The sequence below is a fragment of the Scyliorhinus torazame genome, chromosome 2, assembly GCF_047496885.1.
Source record: "Scyliorhinus torazame isolate Kashiwa2021f chromosome 2, sScyTor2.1, whole genome shotgun sequence".
NCBI classification, from domain to species: domain Eukaryota; kingdom Metazoa; phylum Chordata; class Chondrichthyes; order Carcharhiniformes; family Scyliorhinidae; genus Scyliorhinus; species Scyliorhinus torazame.
This window is the reverse complement of record NC_092708.1, coordinates 4,057,627-4,080,688: the sequence shown is the minus strand read 5'-3', so window position 1 is coordinate 4,080,688 and position 23,062 is coordinate 4,057,627. Positions and strand designations below refer to the sequence as shown.

General features: G+C 47.5%; 1 protein-coding gene across 1 annotated transcript in view; it reads right to left on the bottom strand.

Moving 5' to 3' along the window:
- Positions 1–23,062, bottom strand: part of atg9a (ATG9 autophagy related 9 homolog A (S. cerevisiae)) — a 103,859-nt gene that overhangs the window by 52,403 nt on the left and 28,394 nt on the right. Inside the window, exons 4-5 of the mRNA XM_072468113.1 lie at positions 11,408–11,472; positions 7,003–7,164 (exon numbers count right to left, since the gene is read on the bottom strand). Of these exons, the coding sequence (XP_072324214.1) occupies positions 7,003–7,164; positions 11,408–11,472 (227 nt within the window). The remainder of the gene's footprint in view (positions 1–7,002; positions 7,165–11,407; positions 11,473–23,062) is intronic.

Here is a 23,062-nt window from a genome sequence, read left to right as displayed (position 1 = left end):
CCCCCCCCCCCCCCCCCCCCCCCCCCCCCATTACCAACTTTCCCATCTCCAGGTCCAGGACGCGCCCCAACATACGCTTCATAAAGTTCGCATCATCCCAGTTCGGGGCATATACGTTCACCAGCACCACCGCTTCACCTTGCAATCTGCCACTCACCATCACGTACCTACCCCCACTGTCCGCCACTATGGTCTTCGCCTCAAACGATACCCGTTTCCCCACCAGTATTGCCACCCCTCTATTTTTCGCATCCAAGCCCGAGTGGAATACCTGTCCCACCCATCCTTTTCTTAATCTGACCTGATCCGCCAGTTTCAGGTGCGTCTCCTGAAGCATGACCACGTCTGCCTTTAGCTTCTTTAGGTGCGTAAATACCCTTGCCCTCTTAATCGGCCCATTCAACCCTCTCACGTTCCACATGATCAACCGGGTTGGGGGGCTCTTTACCCCCCCCCTCGTCGACTAGCCATCCCCTTTTTTAAACCAGCTCCTCACCCAGTTCCACGCAACCGCTTGTCCCCCAGACAGCACCCTCCCGTCCCGACCATCCCATCCCGTAACAGCTCCCCCTTCCCCTTAGCAGCAGCAACCCAGTTAATCCCCTCCCCCCCCCCCCCCCCCCCACCCGCTAGATCCCGCTCTAGCTTGATTGCACCCCCCATGTTGCTTCCCGGAGTCAGCAAACTCTGGCTGACCTCGGCTTCCCCCGTTTATCCTTAGCCTCCCTGCGTGTGAGGCCCCCTCGTTCCTACGCCCCCTTTTCCCGCCACAATTTCCATATCGTGGGAACAGAGCCCGCGCTTCCCTCTCGACCCCGCCCCTAATGGCGCAGCTCCCTCTCCTTCCCCATCCCCTTCCCCACCGGCGCCCACATTTCTTCGTGTCCCCCTCCTTCGAGGGGAAAAAATTCCCCCATCTGATTTACAATTTCTTGCCACCACCTCGCTACTTCATTCCAAACATCCTTTCCCAAATCTAGTCCAACTTCTCCTCTTGAATGAATGTCCACGCCTCCTCTGCCGTCTCGAAGTAGTGGTGTTTGCCCTGGTGTGTAACCCACAGTCTTGCCGGCTGCAACATTCCGAATTACACTTTCTTCCTGTGGAGCACCGCCTTGGCCCGATTGAAACTCGCCCTCCTTCTCGCCACCTCCGCACTCCAATCTTGGTAGACGCAGATCACCGCGTTCTCCCATCTGCTGCTCCGTGTCATCTTAGCCCATCTCAGGACCATCTCCCTGTCCTTGTAGCGGTGGAATCTCACCACTATTGCTCGAGGTGTTTCCCCTGCCTTTGGTCTTCTCACGAGGACCGTCGGGGCCTCAGCTCCCATTAAGGTATGGAGCATCGTGCTCACGTACGCCCCAACGTCCGCTCCCTCTGCCCCTTCGGGAAGACCCAAAATCCTTAAGTTCTTCCTTCTCAAGCTATTTTCCAGGGCTTCCAATCCCTCCATACACCTCTTGTGTAGTGCCTCGTGCGTCTCCGTCTTCACCACCAAGCCCTGTATCTCGTCCTCATTTACGGCAGCCTTTGCCTTCACTCCACGGAGCTCCATCTCTTGGGTCTTTTGCGTCTCCTTCAGCCCCTCAATCACCTGCAGCATCGGCGCCAGCACCTCCTTCTTGAGCTCCTCCACACATCGCCGGAGGAACTCCTGCTGTTCCAGGCCCCATACCAACTGGGCTCCCTCAGCCACCATCTTGCTTCTCCCTTCCCTTCTCTGCCACTGCTCCAGAGGATCCTCCACAATCTGGCCACTACTATCACTTCTTTCCATCCACATCCGGGGGGGACTCCTTCCTATGTCGCCTCACACTGAGTTTAGCCTTTGAAAATTTCCGTTGGGGCTCCCGATAAGAGGCCAAAAGTCCGTTGAAACGGGAGGTGCCGAAACGTGCGACTTAGCTGGTCATCGCCGCAACCGGAAGTCTTCAGAAGGCTTTTGACAAAGTCCCGCATAAAAGATTAGTGTGTAAAATTAAAGCACATGGGATGGTTTAGCACAATGGGCTAAACAGCTGGCTTGTAATGCAGAACCACGCCAGCAGCGCGGGTTCAATTCCCGTACCGGCCTCCCCGAACAGGCGCCGGAATGTGGAGACTAGGGGATTTTCACAGTAACTTCACTGAAGCGTACTTGGGACAATAAGCAATTATTATTATTGGAGAAAGTGTATTGAGATGGATAGAAAACTGGTTGGCAGAGAGGAAACAAAGTGTAGGAATTAATGGGTCTTTTTCAGGCTGTGACGAGGACCCCAGCTATTCACAATATATATTCATGATTTAGATGAGGGAACAAAATGTCATATCTCCAAATTTGACAGCAAGTTGGGGGGGGGGGGGGGGGGGGTGAGCTGTGAGGAGGATGCAGAGATGCTTCAGTGTCATTTGGACAAGTTGAGTGAGTGGGTAAATGAATGGCAGATGCAGCATAAGTTCGATAAATGCGAGGTTATCCACTTTGGTGCAAAAGCAAGAAGGCAGACTATTATCTGAATGGCCATAAATTAGGAGGGGAGAATCTCTGAAGCATGCAGGTGCAGCAGCGGTAAAGAAGGCTAATGGTATATTGGCCTTCATTGCGAGAGGTTTCGAGGACAGAAGCAGGGATTGTTGCTGCAATTGTACAGGGCCTTGGTGAGGCCACACCTGGAGTATTGTGGGCAGTTTTGGTCTCCTTCTCTGAGGAAGGATGTTCTTGCTCTCGAGGGAGAGCTGCAAAGGTTTACCAGGCTGCTTCCAGGGATGGCGGGACTGTCATATGAGGAGAGATTGACTAGGTTGGGATTGTTCTCGCTGGAGTTCAGAAGAATGAGGGGGGATCTCATATAGACTTATAAACTTCTAACAGGATGAGACAGGGTAGATGCAGGAAGGATGTTCCCGATGGTGGGTGTGTCCAGCATTAGAGGTCACAGTCTGAGGATACGGGGTAGACCATTTAGGACAGAGATAAGGAGAAATGTTGTCACCCAGAGAGTGGTCGGTCTGTGCAATCTGTTACCACAGGAAGTAATTGAGGCCAAAACATTGTATGTTTTCAAGAAGCAGTTAGATAAAGCACTTCGGGTGAAGGGGATCCCACGATATGGGGTGGGATTAGGCTATTGAGTTGGATGATCATCCACGATCATAATGAATGGTGGAACAGGCTGAAAGGGGCGAATGGCCTCCGCCAACTCCTATTTTCTATGTTTCTAAGAAAAATGGGAGACTTTGAAAGGAGTGATGACTAGGGTGCAAGCTAGGTGCGTACCAATGGGAAATACATATAGAACATGGAACGATACAGCGCAGTACAGGCCCTTCGGCCCACGATGTTGCACCGAAACAAAAGCCATCTAACCTACACTATGCCATTATCATCCATATGTTTATCCAGTAAACTTTTAAATGCCCTCAATGTTGGCGAGTTCACTACTGTAGCAGGTAGGGCATTCCACGGCCTCACTACTCTTTGCGTAAAGAACCGACCTCTGTCCTATATCTATTACCCCTCAATTTAAAGCTATGTCCCCTCGTGCCAGCCATTTCCATCCGCGGGAGAAGGCTCTCACTGTCCACCCTATCCAACCCCCTGATCATTTTGTATGCCTCTATTAAGTCTCCTCTTAACCTTCTTCTCTCCAACGAAAACAACCTCAAGTCCATCAGCCTTTCCTCATGAGATTTTCCCTCCATACCAGGCAACATCCTGGTAAATCTCCTCTGCACCCTCTCCAAAGCCTCCACGTCCTTCCTATAATGCGGTGACCAGAACTGTACGCAATACTCCAAATGCGGCCGTACCAGAGTTCTGTACAGCTGCAACATGACCTCCTGACTCCGGAACTCAATCCCTCTACCAATAAAGGCCAACACTCCATAGGCCTTCTTCACAACCCTATCAACCTGGGTGGCAACTTTCAGGGATCTATGTACATGGACACCTAGATCCCTCTGCTCATCCACACTTCCAAGAACTTTACCATCAGCCAAATATTCCGCATTCCTGTTATTCCTTCCAAAGTGAATCACCTCACACTTCTCTACATTAAACTCCATTTGCCACCTCTCAGCCCAGCTCTGCAGCTTATCTATATCCCTCTGTAACCTGCTACATCCTTCCACACGATCGACAACACCACCGACTTTAGTATCGTCTGCAAATTTACTCACCCACCCTTCTGCACTTTCCTCTAGGTCATTGATAAAAATGACAAACAGCAACGGCCCCAGAACAGATCCTTGTGGTACTCCACTTGTAACTGAACTCCATTCTGAACATTTCCCATCAACCACCACCCTCTGTCTTCTTTCAGCTAGCCAATTTCTGATCCACATCTCTAAATCACCCTCAATCCCCAGCCTCCGTATTTTCTGCAATAGCCTACTGTGGGGAACCTTATCAAACGCTTTGCTGAAATCCATATACACCACATCAACTGCTCTACCCTCGTCTACCTGTTCGGTCACCTTCTCAAAGAACTCGATAAGGTTTGTGAGGCATGACCTACCCTTCACAAAGCCATGCTGACTATCCCTGATCATATTATTGGGTACCCAATTCTAGAGTATCCTGAATGACTACAGTTATTGATGAGAAAATAAGAAAAAAAAAAAGAGGCATATGATGCATGCAGGAATAACAATAGGAATAGAAATCAGGAAGAATATCTCAAATGCAAGTGGGGGAAAGTTAAGGCAGGAATAAGGAAGGCTAAGAGGGAGCATGAGGAAAGGATTGCAGGCTGCGCGAAAACAAATAGAAAAATGTTCTTCGAACATATTAATGGTAAAGATTAGTGAAGGATAGAGTGGGGCCCATAAGGGACAAGCAGGGTAAGCTGCTCACTGACGCGGAAGGTGTGGCAGTGGTACTAAATGAGTACTTTGTTTCTGTCTTTACCAAATTAGAAGATGGTGACAATGGCCCAGTTGAAAACGTGGGTGTTGAGTAACTGAGCAGAATAGTGATAGAGAAAGAAAAGGTGCTATAAAGGCTGGCAGCACCCCAGGTAGAGAAGTCGCCAGGCCTGGATGGGAAGCATCCTAGATGGCAGAGAGAGGTAAGGGAGCACATTGCAGAGCATTTGACAGAAATTTTCCAGGCCTCTCTAAACACAGGATTAGTCCCAAGGGACTGGAGGATTGCAAATGTGACGCCATTGTTTAAGAAAGTGGCAAAGGATACCCCATGAATCAGCTTGACATCAATAGTGGGAAAACTGATGGAGGCCACACCACGAGATGAGATAAATATACACTTAGAAAAAACCCAATTAATACGAGACAGTCAACATGGCTTTGTCAAGGGCAGGCCATGTCTAGCACATTTAATTAAGTTCTTTGATGAGGTTCCACACAGCAGATGAGGATAGTGCCGTGGATGTTGTATATTTGGACTTTCAGAAAGCATTTGATACAGTGCCACATGGCAGGTTGATTAGCAAATTAGAATTGGGTGTTGAGGGCAAAATCTCTAAATTTGCAGATGATGCTATGCTGGGGGAATAGTGAATTGTGAGGATGATGCTGAGAGGCTTCAGAGGGACATTGACAAGTTGGCCAAATGGGCAGACACCTGGCAGATGAACTTCAACACATCGAAATGTGAGGTGATGCATTTTGGGAGAAGAAACACGGGGAGACAATCGAGGCTCAATGGTACAACTGTGAGGGGAGTCCAGGGGCAGAGGGACCTCGGGGTTCAAGTGCATAATTCTGCGAAGGTGGCCAGACAAGTTGAAACAGTTGTTAAGAAGGCTTATAGCATCCTTGGGTTTATAAATAGAGGCACAGAGTATAAAAGCAAGGAAGTGATGCTACACCTCCACAAATCATTGGTCCGGCCACATTTGGAATATTGTGTTCAGTTCTGGGCACCTTATATAAGAAAGGATGTTGAAGCCCTGGAGAGAGTGCAGAGGAGATTTACTGGAATGATACCAGGCATGGGGAATGTTAGATACAAGGAAAGATTGGAGAAATTAGGCTTGTTCTCCTTGGAGCAGAGAAGATTAAGAGGCGACCTTATTGAGGGGTGTGAAATTCTGAACAATTTTGACAGGGTAAAGAAGGATATTCTGTTTCCACTGGTTGGTATGTCAGTGACCAGGGGTCCCAATTTCAAGATGGTCAGCGAGAGAGCTGGAGTGAGATGAGGAGAAACCTCTTTACTCAGAGAGTAGTTGGAGTTTGGAATGCGCTGCCTGGGGGAGAGGTGGAGGCGGATTCCACAGGAGGTTTCAAAAGAGAGCTGGATATATATTTGAAAGTGTTGAATTTAGAGGCTATGGAGATAGGGCTGGGGGATGGGATGAGCTGGGAATGGGACGAGCTTTTGTGAACCGGTGCTGACACGATGGGCCGAATGGCCTCCGCCAGTGCTGTAAGAGTTGATGATTCAATGTGGAACACTGGGGACGGAGCATAAACAGCAGCACTGGCCAGGTGAGCTTAATGGTCTGTTCGGTGCCCTCAATAACGTGGACTCTTTTTAAATGTCAGTTGTTTCATTGAAAAGAAGCTGTCGAGATGTAACAACCCAACTCAGAATTCATAGAATTTACAGTGCAGAAGGAGGCCATTTGGCCCATCGAGTCTGCACCAGCTCTTGGAAAGAGCACCCATCCCAACCGCACACCTCCACCCAATCCCGATAACCCAGTAGCCCCGTCCAACACTCAGGGCAATTTTGGTCATGGACAATCCACCTAACCTGCACATCTTTGGACTGTGGGAGGAAACCGGAGCACCCGGAGGAAACCCACGCAGACACTGGGAGAACGTGCAAACTCCGCACAGACAGTGACCCAAGGCTGGAATCGAACCTGGGACCCTGGAGCTGTGAAGCAATTGTGCTATCCACAATGCTACTGTGCTGCCCGCCTAACTGAATCATTGATGTCCATGAGAGAGTGAGAGCTGCGGTGCCGAAACCTGATTCCAGACTGGAGCGGTGACTAACTCTGCCCCATTACGCTTACAAGGCAACAATGATTCCACAGTCCTTACTGGTCAGTGCAGATGTGAGGAGGCAAGAAGGCATCTGGCAACCTGACTTTGACCAGCTGATTTTCACGATGTGTGTTGTTCACCAGCTTGTTGGCGAACAGGATGTCGTAATCAACACAGTTGACAAGGAATGTGGTGAAAGTAACGACGAAAACAAACTGCCTGTGGAAACCGAGAGAGGTTACAATCAAACATGGAACACCAACAGGTACGGCACGGGCTTAGATACAGAGTAAAGCTCCCTGTACACTGTCCCCATCAAACACTCCCAGGACAGGGACAGCACGTGGTTAAATACTGAGTAAAGCTCCCTCTACACTGTCCCCATCAAACACTCCCAGGACAGATGCAGCACGGGGTTAGATACAGAGTAAAGCTCCCTCTACACTGTCCCCATCAAACACTCCCAGGACAGGCACAGCACGGGGTTAGATACAGAGTAAAGCTCCCTCTACACTGTCCCCATCAAACTCTCCCAGGACAGATGCAGCACGGGGTTAGATAGAGTAAAGCTCCCTCTACAATGTCCCCATCAAACACTCCCAGGACAGGCACAGCACGGGGTTAGATAGAGTAAAGCTCCCTCTACAATGTCCCCATCAAACACTCCCAGGACAGATACAGCACGGGGTTAGATACAGAGTAAAGCTCCCTCTACACTGTCCCCATCAAACACTCCCAGGACAGGTACAGCACGGGGTTAGATGCAGAGTAAAGGTCCCTGTACACTGTCCCCATCAAACACTCCCAGGACAGGTACAGCACAGGGTTAGATACAGAGTAAAGGTCCCTCTACACAGTCCCCATCAAACACTCCCAGGACAGGTACAGCACGGGGTTAGATACAGGGTAAAGCTCCCTCTACACTGTCCCCATCAAACACTCCCAGGACATGTACAGCACGGGGTTAGATACTGAGTAAAGCTCCCTCTACACTGCCCCCATCAAACACTCCCAGGACAGATGCAGCACGGGGTTAGATACAGAGTAAAGGTCCCTCTACACTGTCCCCATCAAACACTCCCAGGACAGATACAGCACGGGGTTAGATACAGAGTAAAGCTCCCTCTACACTGTCCCCATCAAACACTCCCAGGACAGGTACAGCACGGGGTTAGATGCAGAGTAAAGGTCCCTGTACACTGTCCCCATCAAACACTCCCAGGACAGGTACAGCACGGGGTTAGATACAGAGTAAAGGTCCCTCTACACAGTCCCCATCAAACACTCCCAGGACAGGTACAGCACGGGGTTAGATACAGGGTAAAGCTCCCTCTACACTGTCCCCATCAAACACTCCCAGGACATGTGCAGCACGGGGTTAGATACTGGGTAAAGCTCCCTCTACACTGTCCCCATCAAACACTCCCAGGACATGTACAGCACGGGGTTAGATACTGAGTAAAGCTCCCTCTACACTGCCCCCATCAAACACTCCCAGGACAGATGCAGCATGGGGTTAGATACAGAGTAAAGCTCCCTCTACACTGTCCCCATCAAACACTCCCAGGACAGATACAGCTCGGGGTTAGATACAGAGTAAAGCTCCCTCTACACTGTCCCCATCAAACACTCCCAGGACAGGTACAGCACGGGGTTAGATACAGAGTAAAGCTCCCTCTACACTGTCCCCATCAAACACTCCCAGGACAGGTACAGCACGGAGTTAGATACAGAGTAAAGGTCCTCTACACTGTCCCCATCAAACACTCCCAGGACAGGTACAGCACGGGGTTAGATACAGAGTAAAGCTCCCTCTACACTGTCCCAATCAAACAATCGAACACCATAACCCTTAATCCCTTTATTCTTCAAAAAACTATCTATCTTTATCTTAAAAACATTTAATGAAGGAGCCTCTACTGCTTCACTGGGCAAGGAATTCCAGAGATTCACAACCCTTTGGGTGAAGAAGTTCCTCCGAAATTCAGTCCTAAATCTACTTCCCCTTATTTTGAGGCTATGCCCCCTAGTTCTGCTTTCACCCGCCAGTGGAAACAACCTGCCCGCATCTATCCTATCTATTCTCTTCATAATCTTATATGTTTCTATAAGATCCCCCCTCATGCTTCTAAATTCCAACGAGTACAGTCCCAGTCTACTCAACCTCTCCTCGTAATCCAACCCCTTCAGCTCTGGGATTAACCTAGTGAATCTCCTCTGCACACCCTCCAGTGCCAGTACGTCCTTTCTCAAGTAAGGAGACCAAAACTGAACTCAATACTCCAGGTGTGGCCTCACTAACACCTTATACAATTGCAGCATAACCTCCCTAGTCTTAAACTCCATCCCTCTAGCAATGAAGGACAAAATTCCATTTGCCTTCTTAATCACCTGTTGCACCTGTAAACCAACTTTTTGCGACTCATGCACTAGCACACCCAGGTCTCTCTGCACAGCAGTATGTTTTCATATTTTATCATTTAAATAATAATCCCTTCTGCTGTTATTCCTATCAAAATGGATAACCTCACATTTGTCAACATTGTATTCCATCTGCCAGACCCTAGCCCATTCACTTAGCCTATCCAAATCACTCTGCAGACTTCCAGTATCCTCTGAATTTTTTGCTTTACCACTTATCTTAGTTAGTATCGTCTGCAAACTTGGACACATTGTCCTTGGTCCCCAACTCCAAATCATGTATGTAAATTGTGAACAGTTGTGGGCCCAACACTGATCCCTGAGGGACACCACTAGCTACTGATTGCCAGCCAGAGAAACATTCATTAATCCCCACTCTTTGCTTTCTATTAATTAACCAATCCTCTATCCATGCTGCTACTTTCCCCTTAATGCCATGCATCTTTATCTTATGCAGCAACCTTTTGTGTGGCACCTTGTCAAAGGCTTTCTGGAAATCCAGATATATCTCATCCATTGGCTCTCCGTTATCTACCGCACTGGTAATGTCCTCAAAAAATTCCACTAAATTAGTTAGGCACGACCTGCCCTTTATGAACCCATGCTGCGTCTGTCCAATGGGAAAATTTCCATCCAGATGCCTCGCTATTTCTTCCTTGATGATAGATTCCAGCATCTTGCCTACTACCGAAGTTAAGCTCACTGGCCTATAATTACCCGCTTTCTGCCTACCTCCTTTTTTAAACAGTGGTGTCACGTTTGCTAATTTCCAATGCGCCGGGACCACCCCAGAGTTTCGTGAATTTTGGTAAATTATGACTAGTGCATTTGCAATTTCCCTAGCCATCTCTTTTAGCACTCTGGGACGCATTCCATCAGGGCCAGGAGACTTGTCTACCTTTAGCCCCATTAACTTGCCCATCACTACCTCCTTAGTGATAACAATCCTCTCAAGGCCCTCACCTGTCATAGCCTCATTTCCATCAGTCACTGGCATGTTATTTGTGTCTTCCACTGTGAAGACCGACCCAAAAAACCTGTTCAGTTCCTCAGCCATTTCCTGATCTCCCATTATTAAATCTCCCTTCTCATCCTCGAAAGGACCAATATTTACCTTAGCCACTCTTTTTTGTTTTATATATTTGTAGAAACTTTTACTGTCTGTTTTTATATTCTGAGCAAGTTTACTCTCATAATCTATCTTACTCTTCTTTATAGCTTTTTTAGTAGCTTTCTGTTGCCCCCTAAAGATTTCCCAGTCCTCTAGTCTCCCACTAATTTTGCCACTTTGTATGTTTTTTCCTTCAATTTGATACTGTCCCTTATTTCCTTAGATATCCACGGTCGATTTTCCCTCTTTCTACCGTCCTTCCTTTTTGTTGGTATAAACCTTTGCTGAGCACCGTGAAAAATCACTTGGAAGGTTCTCCACTGTTCCTCAACTGTTTCACCATAAAGTCTTTGCTCCCAGTCTACCTCAGCTAGTTCTTCTCTCATCCCATTGTAATCTCCTTTGTTTAAGCACAAAACACTAGTGCTTGATTTTACCTTCTCACCCTCCATCTGTATTTTAAATTCCACTATATTGTGATCGCTCCTTCCGAGAGGATCCCTAACTATGAGATCCTGAATCAATCCTGTCTCATTACACAGGACCAGATCTAGGACCGCTTGTTCCCTCGTAGGTTCCATTACATACTGTTCTAGGAAACTATCGCGGATACATTCTATAAACTCCTCCTCAAGGCTGCCTTGACCGACCTGGTTAAACCAATCGTCATGTAGATTAAAATCCCCCATGATAACTGCTGTACCATTTCTACAGAGTTAGGTACAGAGTAAAGCTCCCTCTACACTGTCCCCATCAAACACTCCCAGGACAGGTACAGCACGGGGTTAGGTTCGGAGTTAGTTAGGGGGCGTGGGGGAGGCTGTACCTGTACCTGGGGGAGGGGGGGATGGGGGGGGGGGGGGGGGAGGCTGTGCCTGTCCTGTTCACAGATTTCACCAGAGTTTGGTTCGGACATAATGTTAAACTTACACTAATTCAAACATTTCAGTCAGCAGCATACACAGGAATCCATTCTTCTGATGTAAATGGTAGATGTGCAGAACAGTTAAGGAAAAATTAGAAAGTTCAAATAAAAATCAGCAGCAGGCACACATCACACCCCAATACACACTCCCTAACTCGCACAGCCCGATACACACCCCTCCCAAACACACACAACCCGATATATACACACTCCCTAACTCACACAGTCCGATATACAACCCCCAAACACAGAGTCCGATATACACATCCCCATAGAAACACAGGCCAATATACGCTCACTAACTCACAGTCTGATATACACACTCCCAATCACACACAGCCCAATATACACACTCCCAAACACACAGTCCGATATACACCCCCCAAACACACACAGCCCAATATACACTCCCTAACTTACACAGTCCGATATACACTCCCAAACACACACAGCCCAATATGCACACTCCCAAACACACACAGCCCGATATACACCCCCCCAAAGTCACACAGCCCAATATACACACTCACAAACACACACAGCCCAATATACACACTCCCAAACACACACAGCCCAATATGCACACTCCCAAACACACACAGCCCGATATACACACTCCCAAACACACACAGCCCGATATACACCCCCCCAAAGTCACACAGCCCAATATACACACTCACAAACACACACAGCCCAATATACACACTCCCAAACACACACAGCCCAATATACACACTCCCAAACACACAAAGCCCGATATACACACTCCCAAACACACAAAGCCCGATATACACCCCCCCAAAGTCACACAGCCCAATATACACTCAAAAACACACACAGCCCAATATACACACTCCCAAACACACACAGCCCAATATACACACTCACAAACACACACAGCCCAATATACACACTACCAAACACACAAAGCCCGATATACATACCTCCAAACTCACACAGCCCGGTATACACTCTCCCAAACTCACACAGCCCGATATACACTCCCAAACTCATACAGCCTGATATACACACTTCCAAAGTGAGACAGCCCGATATACACACTCCCAATCTCACACCACCCGATATACACACTCCCAATCTCACACCACCCGGTATACACACTCCCAAGCTCACAGAAACCGATATAGACACTCCCAAATTCAGAGGTCGCGATTCTCTGGCTGAGTTGCGCACAAGTGAGAGCTCAATGCAGCCAGAGAATCCTGGGAGAGGACTCGAGCAGACCTCCCAGAGACTCTGCGCCACGTGAGATTCACCACAGTCCCACAGGATGTCGGAGTTGGAACTCCGCCCAGAATGGGACCAAATGGTAGGTGTAAACCTACTTGTGACCTACTCACCCAGGATGCACCGGCCTTCCTCGATTCTCCACATTCCTGTGGAAGACTGCACCCGAACGCTGATCAGTGCTGGCCCATGCAAACGTGGACCAGCCAGAACGGCACCTGGGGCGTCTCCTGGGCCATCGTAGACCCCTGGATGGTCAGGGTCAGTCGGGGGTAGCTCTCTGACCCTCCCCCTGGAACGTGGGCAACCCAGCACTGCCTAGCCAGCACTTCGGCACAACCACCCTGGCACTACCAGGCTGGGTGCTGCCTGGGTGCCAGGGTGGCAGTGCGAGGGTCAGGGGCCGAGGGGGGCCATGCCCATGACAGGAAGGTGGAGGGGGGGGTTTGAAGGGTGGGGGGTGTGCAGGGCAGGAAAGTAGGGTCCTCCGGGAGGTTTCGGGGCGGGGGTGGTGACGGGGTGCCGGTCCTGGCAGGGAGGAGGTGCTGTGAGGGGTTCCTGGGGGGGGGCCTGAAGAAGAGCATCCCCCAGGGACACCATAGTGGGGTGTCCTCACTTTGGGGGTGGGGGGGTGGGTTAGTGCCCATGTGTGTGGGGATGATATTTCCCATGGGTGAGGGTGCGTGGGGGGACCCTCCTTTCAAAGTGGCGGCCCGATCTCGGAATTCAGCTCCCCAGTGCTAAAAGAAATTCCAGGTGTGGGCTAAACCGGTGAGAAACTCCCCAGGGCCCAAAAAAGTGACGAAGTGTCATTGGATAGCGGAGCCAGCGGGAAACTCCCTGAAAAACACGCCACAAATTAACTTAGAAACTTTTCCGGAGAATCGAGTCCAGATAGTCTGATATACACATTCTCATAAGACATAGGAGCAGAATTAGGCCATTCGGCCCATCGAGTCTGATCCGCCATTCAATCATGGCTGATATTTTCTCATCCCCATTCTCTTGCCTTCTCCCCATAACCCCTGATCCCCTTATTAATCAAGAACCTATCTATCTCTGTCTGAAAGACACTCAGTGATTTGGCCTCCACAGCCTTCTGCGGCAAAGAGTTCCACAGATTCACCACCCTCTGGCTGAAGAAATTCCTCCTCATCTCTGTTTTAAAGGATCGTCCCTTTAGTCTGAGATGGTGTCCTCTGCTTCTAGTTTTTCCTACAAGTGGAAACATCCTCTCCACGTCCACTCTATCCAGGCCTCGCAGTATCCTGTAAGTTTCAATAAGATCATCCCTCATCCTTCTGAACTTCAACGAGTACAAACCCAGAATTCTCAACCGTTCCTCATACGACAAGTTCTTCATTCCAGGGATCATTCTTGTGAACCTCCTCTGGACCCTTTCCAAGGCCAGCACATCCTTCCTTCGGTACGGGGCCCAAAACTGCTCAGAATACTCCAAATGGGGTCTGACCAGAGCCTTATACAGCCTCAGAAGTACATCCCTGGTCTTGTATTCTAGCCCTTTCGACATGAATGCTAACATTGCATTTGCCTTCCTAACTGCCGACTGAACCTGCACGTTAACCTTAAGAGAATCGTGAACAAGGTCTCCCAAGTCCCTTTGTGCTTCTGCTTTCCGAAGCATTTCCCCATTTAGAAAATAGTCTATGCCTAAATTCCTCCTTCCAAAGTGCATAACCTCACACTTTTACACATTGTATTTCATCTGCCACTTCATTGCCCGCTCTCCTACCTTGTCCCAGTCCTTCTGCAGCTCCCTTGCTTCCTCAGTGCTACCTGCCCCTCGACAGATCTTTGTATCATTTGCAAACTTAGCAACAGTGCCTTCAGTACCTTCTTCCAGATCATTAATGTATATTGTGAAAAGTTGTGATCCCAGCACAGACCCCTGAGGCACACCACTAGTCTCCGGCTGCCATCCTGAAAAATACCCTTTTATCCCCACTTTCTGCCTTCTGCCAGTCAGCCAATCCTCTATCCATGCCAGGATCTTACCCTGAACACCATGGGCTCTTAACCATGGTGAAGACCATTTGCTAGAGCGGTTGGGGAGTGTTTAAACTAATGTGGTAAGGGGATGGGAACCGATACAGGAAGTCGGAAGGTAGTAAAACAGGGACAGAAACAAAAGGCAGTAAGGGGGAAAGTGAAAGGCAGAGAGGCCAGAGACAAAAATCAAAAAGGGCGACAGTACAAGGTACAGTGACTGAGGGGAGCTCAGTGAATAGGACCAGGAATACTAAAAGGAATAAAACAGGAAGTAAAAACATTAATGGTAAGCGACGTGGTAGGTTGTTACATGAAGATATGGGTTCAACGACAAGGAAAATTAGGAGAAAAGTTAAGAGGAAATAGAACTTAGGAGAGGTTACTGATCGAGGTGTTAAGATTCAAAACAGAGGTATAAAAGCCAACATAAGTGTACTTTACCTGAATGCTCGTAGTATTCGGAATAAGGTAAATGAGTTGATGGCGCAAATCATCGTGAATGACTATGATTTAGTGGCCATTACTGAAACATGGTTAAAGGATGGTCACGACTGGGGGTTAAATATCCGAGGGTATCAAACTATTCGGATGGACAGAATGTATGGTAAGGGAGGCGGTGTAGCTCTGTTATTTAAGGATGACATCCGGGCAATAGTAAGGGATGACATCGGTGCTGTGGAGGATAAGGTTGAATCCATCTGGGTGGAAATCAGGAATAGTAAGGTGAAAAAGTCACTGATAGGAGTAGTCTATAGGCCACCAAATAGTAACATTATGGTGGGGCAGGCAATAAACAAAGAAATAATGGATGCATGTAGAAATGGTACAGCAGTTATCTTGGGGGATTTTAATCTACATGTCGATTAGTTTAACCAGGTCGGTCAAGGCAGCCTCGAGGAGGAGTTTATAGAATGTATCCGTGATAGTTTCCTCACACAGTATGTAATGGAACGTACGAGGGAACAAGTTCTGGTCCTGTGTAACGAGACAGGATTGATTAATGATCTCATGGTTAGGGATCCTCTTGGAAGGAGCGATCACAATATGGTGGAATTTAAAATACGGATGGAGGGTGAGAAGGTAAAATCAAACACTAGTGTTTTGTGTGTAAACAATCATTTCAAAGGAGATTACAATGGGATGAGAGAAGAGCTAGCTAAGGTAGATTGGGAGCAAAGACTTTATGGTGAAACAGTTGAGGAACAGTGGAGGACCTTCCAAGCGATTTTTCACAGTGCTCAGCAAAGGTTTATACCAGGATATAGATGCTTCAGGAGGGATAGAGAGGGAGGTAAAAGGGGTGGAGGAGTTGCATTACTGGTCAGAGATGATATCACAGCTGTGATTAAAGAGGGCACGATGGAGGATTCGAGCACTGAGGCAATATGGGTAGAGCTAAGAAATAAGAAGGGTGCAGTAACATTGTCAGGACTTTACTACAGGCCTCCCAAAAGCGAGCGTGAAGTAGAGGTACAAATATGTAGACAGATTATAGAAAAATGTAGGAGCAATAGGGTGGTCGTGATGGGAGATTTTAACTTCCCCAACATTGAATGGGACTCATGTAGTGTTGGAGGCGTAGATGGAGCAGAATTTGTAAGGAGCATCCAGGAGAGTTTTTTTAGAGCAGTATGCAAATAGTCCAACTCGGGAATGGGCCATACTGGACCTGGTATTGGGGAATGATCCCGGCCACGTGGTTGAAGTTTCAGTCGGTGATTACTTTGGGAATAGCGATCACAATTCCCTAAGTTGTAGAATACTCATGGACAAAGACGAGAGTGGTCCTAAAGGAAGAGTGCTAAATTGGGGAAAGGCCAAGTATAACAAAATTCGGCAGGAGCTAGGGAATGTGGGTTGGGAGCAGCTGTTTAAGGATAAATCCACATTAGAAATGTGGGAGTCTTTTAAGGAAAGGTTGATTAGAGTGCAGGACAGAAATTTAATGAAATGAAATGAAAATCGCTTATTGTCACAACTAAGCTTCAATGAAGTTACTGTGAAAAGCCCCTAGTCGCCACATTCTGGCGCCTGTTCGGGGAGGCTGTTACGGGGAGACATGTCCCTGTGAAAATGAGGGATAGAAATGGCAAGATAAGGGAACCATGGATGACGGGTGGAGTTGTGAGACTAGCTAAGATGAAAAAGGAAGCATACATAAGATCTAGGCGACTTAAAACTGATGAAGCTTTGGAGGAATATCGGGAAAGTAGGACAAATCTCAAATGCGCAATAAAGAGGGCTAAAAGGGGTCATGAAATATCTTTGGCTAACAGGGTTACGGAAAATCCCAAAGCCTTTTATTCGTATATAAGGAGCAAGAGGGTAACTGGAGAAAAGATTGGCCCACTCAAAGACAAAAGAGGGAATTTATGTGTGGAGTCAGAGGAAATGGGTGAGATTCTTAATGAGTACTTTGCATCGGTATTCACCAAGGAGAGGGACATGACAGATGTTGAGGCTAGGGATGGATGTTTAAATACTCTAGGTCAAGTCGGCATAAGGAAGGGGGAAGTTTTGGGTATTCTAAAAGGCATTAAGGTGGACAAGTCCCCGGGTCCGGATGGGCTCTATCCCAGGTTACTGAGGGAAGTGAGGGATGAAATAGCTGGGGCCTTAACAAATATCTTTGCAGCATCCTTGAGCACGGATGAGGTCCTGGAGGACTGGAGAATTGCTAATGTTGTCCCTTTGTTTAAGAAGGGTAGCAGGGATAATCCAGGGAATTACAGACCTGTGAGCTTGACGTCAGTGGTAGGCAAACTGTTGGAGAAGATACTGAGGGATAGGATCTATTCACATTTGGATGAAAATAGACTTATCAGTGATAGGCAGCATGGTTTTGTGCAGGGAAGGTCATGTCTTACAAACCTAATAGGATTCTTTGAGGAAGCGACAAAGTTAATTGATTAGGGAAGGGCTGTAGATGTCATATATATGGACTTCAGTAAGGCATTTGATAAAGTTTCCCATGGCAGGTTGATGGAAAAAGTGAAGTCCCATGGGGTTCAGGGTGTACTAGCTAGATGGATAAAGAACTGGCTGGGCAACAGGAGACAGAGAGTAGTGGTGGAAGAGAGTGCCTCAAAATGGAGAAAGGTGACTAGTGGTGTTCCACAGGGATCCGTGCTCGGACCACTGTTGTTTGTGATATACATAAATGATCTGGACGAAGGTCGAGGTGGTCTGATTAGCAAGTTGGCAGATGATACTAAGATTGGTGGAGTTGCAGATAGCGAGGAGGACTGTCAGAGAATACAGCAAAATATAGATAGGTTGGAGAGTTGGGCAGAGAAATGGCAGATGGAGTTCAATCCAGGCAAATGCGAGGTGATGCATTTTGGAAGATGCAATTCAAGAGTGGACTATACGGTCAATGGAAGAGTCCTGGGGAAAATTGATGGACAGAGAGATCTGGGAGTTCAGATCCATTGTACCCTGAAGGTGCAACGCAGGTCGACAGAGTGGTCAAGAAGGCATACAGCATACTTGCCCTCATTGGACGGGGTATTAAGTATAAGAGTCGGCAGGTCATGTTACAGTTGTATAGGACTTTGGTTAGGCCACATTTGGAATACTGCGTGCAGTTCTGGTTGCCACATTAGCAGAAGGGTGTGGATGCTTTAGAGAGGGTGCAGAGGAGGTTCACCAGGATGTTGCCTGGTATGGAGGGTGCTAGCTATGAAGAAAGGTTGAGTAGATTAGGATTGTTTTCGTTGGAAAGACAGAGGTTGAGGGGGGACCTGATCGAGGTCTACAAAATTCTGAGAGGGGTGGGGGTGTCGATTACAAGTGGTCACGATTTCAAGGTGAGAGGGGGAAAGTTTAAGGGAAATGTGCGTGGAAAGTTTTTTATGCAGAGGTTGGTGGGTGCCTGGAACGCTTTGCCAGCAGAGCTGGTAGAGGCGGGCACGATAGCGTCATTTAAGATGCATCTCGACAGATATATGAACGAGCAGGGAACAGAGGGAAGTAGATCCTTGGAAAATCGGCGACAGATTTAGATAAAGGATCTGGATCGGCGCAGGCTGGGAGGGCCGAAGGGCCTGTTCCTGTGCTGTAATTTTCTTTGTTCTTGTTCTTAACAAAAAGGAAGGACGGTAGAAAGAGGGAAAATCAACCGTGGATATCTCAGGAAATAAGGGAGAATATCAAATTGAAGGAAAAAACATACAAAGTAGCAAAGATCAGTGGGAGACTAGAGGACTGGGAAATCTTTAGGGGGCAACAGAAAGCTACTAAAAAAGCTATAAAGAAGAGTAAGATAGATTATGAGAGTAAACTTGCTCAGAATATAAAAACAGATAGTAAAAGTTTCTACAAATACATAAAACAGAAAAGAGTGGCTAAGGTAAATATTGGTCCTTTAGAGGATGAGAAGGGAGATTTAATAATGGGAGATGAGGAAATGGCTGAGGAACGGAACAGGTTTTTTGGGTCGGTCTTCACAGTGGAAGACACAAATAACATGCCAGTGACTGATGGAAATGAGGCTATGACAGGTGAGGACCTTGAGAGGATTGTTATCACCAAGGAGGTAGTGATGGGCAAGCTAATAGGGCTAAAGGTAGACAAGTCTCCTGGCCCTGATGGAATGCATCCCAGAGTGTTAAAAGAGATGGCTAGGGAAATTGCAAATGCACTAGTGATAATTTACCAAAATTCACTAGACTCTGGGGTGGTCCCGGCGGATTGGAAATTAACAAACGTGACACCACTGTTTAAAAAAGGAGGTAGGCAGAAAGCGGGTAATTATAGGCCAGTAAGCTTAACGTCAGTAGTAGCGAAGATGCTGGAATCTATCATCAAGGAAGAAATAGCGATGCATCAGGATGGAAATTGTCCCATTGGGCAGACGCAGCATGGGTTCACAAAGGGCAGGTCGTGCCTAACTAATTTAGTGGAATTTTTTGAGGACATTACCAGTGCGGTAGATAACGGGGAGCCATATCCGGTATATCTGGATTTCCAGAAAGCTTTTGGCAAGGTACCACACAAAAGGTTGCTGCATAAGATAAAGATGCATGGCATTAAGCGTAAAGTAGTAGCGTGGATAGAGGGTTGGTTACTTAATAGAAAGCAAAGAGTGGGGATTAATGGGTGTTTCTCTGGTTGGGGCCCACAGTTGTTCACAATTTACATAGATGATTTGGAGTTGGGGACCAAGTGCAACGTGTCCAAGTTTGCAGACGACACTAAGATGAGTGGTAAAGCAAAAAGTGCAGAGGATACTGGAAGTCTGCAGAGGGATTTGGATACGTTAAGTGAATGGGCTAGAGTCTGGCAGATGGAATACAATGTTGATAAATGTGAGGTTATCCATTTTTGGTAGGAATAACAGCAAAAGGGATTATTATTTAAATGATAAAATATTAAAACATGCTGCTGTGCAGAGAGACCTGGGTGTGCTAGTGCATAAGTCGCAAAAAGTTGGTTTGCAGGTGCAACACGTGATTAAGAAGGCAAATGGAATTTTGTCCTTCATTGCTAGAGGGATGGAGTTTAAGACTAGGGAGGTTATGCTGCAATTGTATAAGGTGTTAGTGAGGCCACACCTGGTGTATTGTGTTCAGTTTTGGTCTCCTTACCTGAGAAAGGACGTACTGGCACTGGAGGGTGTGCAGAGGAGATTCACTAGGTTAATCCCAGAGTTGAGGGGGTTGGATTACGAGGAGAGGTTGAGTAGACTGGGACTGTACTCGTTGGAATTTAGAAGGATGAGGGGGGATCTTATAGAAACATATAAGATTATGAAGGGAATAGATAGGATAGATGCGGGCAGGTTGTTTCCACTGGCGGGTGAAAGCAGAACTAGGGGGCATAGCCTCAAAATAAGGGGAAGTAGATTTAGGACTGAGTTTCGGAGGAACTTCTTCACCCAAAGGGTTGTGAATCTATGGAATTCCTTGCCCAGTGAAGCAGTAGAGGCTCCTTCATTAAATGTTTTTAAGATAAAGATAGATCGTTTTTTGAAGAATAAAGGGATTAAGGGTTATGGTGTTCGGGCCGGAAAGTGGAGCTGAGTCCACAAAAGATCAGCCACGATCTCTTTGAATGGCGGAGCAGGCTCGAGGGGCCAGACGAGTTCTTATGTTCTTAACATATTTAACAGTCATCCCAAAGTCAGACAGTCTGATATACACATTCCCAAACACACACTGTCCATTATACACACTCCCAAACCGAGACAGTCCGATATACCACTCACAAAGGGCGGCATGGTAGCACAGTGGTTAGCACTGTTCCTTCTCAGCTCCAGGGTCCCAGGTTCGATTCCCGGTTGGGTCACTGTCTGTGCGGAGTCTGCACGTTCTCCCCGTGTCTGCGTGGGTTTCCTCCGGGTGCTCCGGTTTCCTCCTACAAGTCCCGAAAGACATGTTTGTTATATGAATTGGACATTCTAAATTCTCCCTCTGTGTACCCGAACAGGTGCTGGAATGTGGCGACTAGGGGCCTTTCACAGTAACTTCATTGCAGCGTTAATGTAAGCCTACTTGTGACACTAATAAAGATTATTATTATTACACACTCCCAAAGTCCTTCGCATAAAAGCAAATTACTGCAGATGCTGGAGTCTGAAACAAAAACAGAAAACGCAAGAAAATCTCAGCAGTTCTGACAGTATTTTGACTCTTTGGCAAAGTTATCAGGACTCGAAACATCAGCTCCCTTCTCACTCCGCAGACGCTGTCAGACCTGCTGAGATTGTCCAGCATTTTCTGTTTTTGAAACTTTTCACCTTCCACTTATTTTGACAATTTACAAGGACACTGATTGGCAATGGACTCTGTACAGTTGAAGCTTTGCCATGGAGAATACACTAGTCACTGACAGTTAACTGCTAACCCTGGTTTAACTTCAAATCAGGCAGATTGACTGTGATTAGTCAAAGCAAAGTCCTGGGGAATGAACCAGAGAATGGCTGCTGCCTATTTTGTTCAGTTGAAACAGGCGGAGGTGCGCAGCTGTTCTTTCTGGCTGCGAAGGACAGGGCCCGGTGTATTAAGCCACACTGTGCCTGACTGATCATTTTAACACAATCAGGGTTATTTAGCAAATGTTGTCCAATCGCAGAATCACATCTAAGGTCTGTGTTTTGCGAGCACAGGCTGGTTGGTTATGGTCAGTACCTTGCCTGTTGTGAGAGGCGGGCTATTTAATACGATCCACCAGTCTATTTTCAGCAATACTCCTTTGTACAGATAACTGAGAGAGGCTGAGAGACACCAGTCAGTGTACAGATATCTCCCTGAGAGGGGGATTGAAAGACACCAGTCAGTGTACAGATATCTCCCTGAGAGGGGGATTGAAAGACACCAGTCAGTGTACAGATATCTCCCTGAGAGAGAGGGGGACTGTGAGACACCAGTCAGTGTACAGATATCTCCCTGAGAGAGAGGGACTGAGAGACACCAGTCAGTGTACAGATATCTCCCTGAGAGAGAGAGGGGACTGAGAGACACCAGTCAGTGTACAGATATCTCCCTGAGAGAGAGAGGGGACTGAGAGACACCAGTCAGTGTACAGATATCTCCCTGAGAGGGGGATTGAAAGACACCAGTCAGTGTACAGATATCTCCCTGAGAGAGAGGGGGACTGTGAGACACCAGTCAGTGTACAGATATCTCCCTGAGAGGGGGATTGAAAGACACCAGTCAGTGTACAGATATCTCCCTGAGAGAGAGGGGACTGAGAGACACCAGTCAGTGTACAGATATCTCCCTGAGACAGAGAGGGGACTGAGAGACACCAGTCAGTGTACAGATATCTCCCTGAGAGTGAGGGGGGACTGAGAGACACCAGTCAGTGTACAGATATCTCCCTGAGAGAGAGAGGGGACTGAGACAGCAGTCAGTGTACAGATATCTCCCTGAGAGAGAGAGGGGACTGAGAGACATCAGTCAGTGTACAGATATCTCCCTGAGGGAGAGAGAAGGGACTGAGAGACACCAGTCAGTGTACAGATATCTCCCTGAGAGAGAGAGGGAACTGAGAGACACCAGTCAGTGTACAGATATCTCCCTGAGAGAGAGAGGGGACTGAGAGACACCAGTCAGTGTACAGATATCTCCCTGAGAGAGAGAGGGGACTGAGAGACACCAGTCAGTGTACAGATATCTCCCTGAGAGAGAGGGGACTGAGAGACACCAGTCAGTGTACAGATATCTCCCTGAGAGAGGACTGAGAGACACCAGTCAGTGTCCAGATATCTCCCTGAGAGAGAGAGAGAGAGAGAGAGAGAGAGGACTGAGAGACATCAGTCAGTGTACAGATATTTCCCGGAGAGAGATGGGGTTGAGATACTAGTCAATGTAATAATATCTTTATTAGTGTCACAAGTAGGTTTACATTAACACTGCAATGAAGTTACTGTGAAAATCCCCTCGTCGCCACATTCCGGC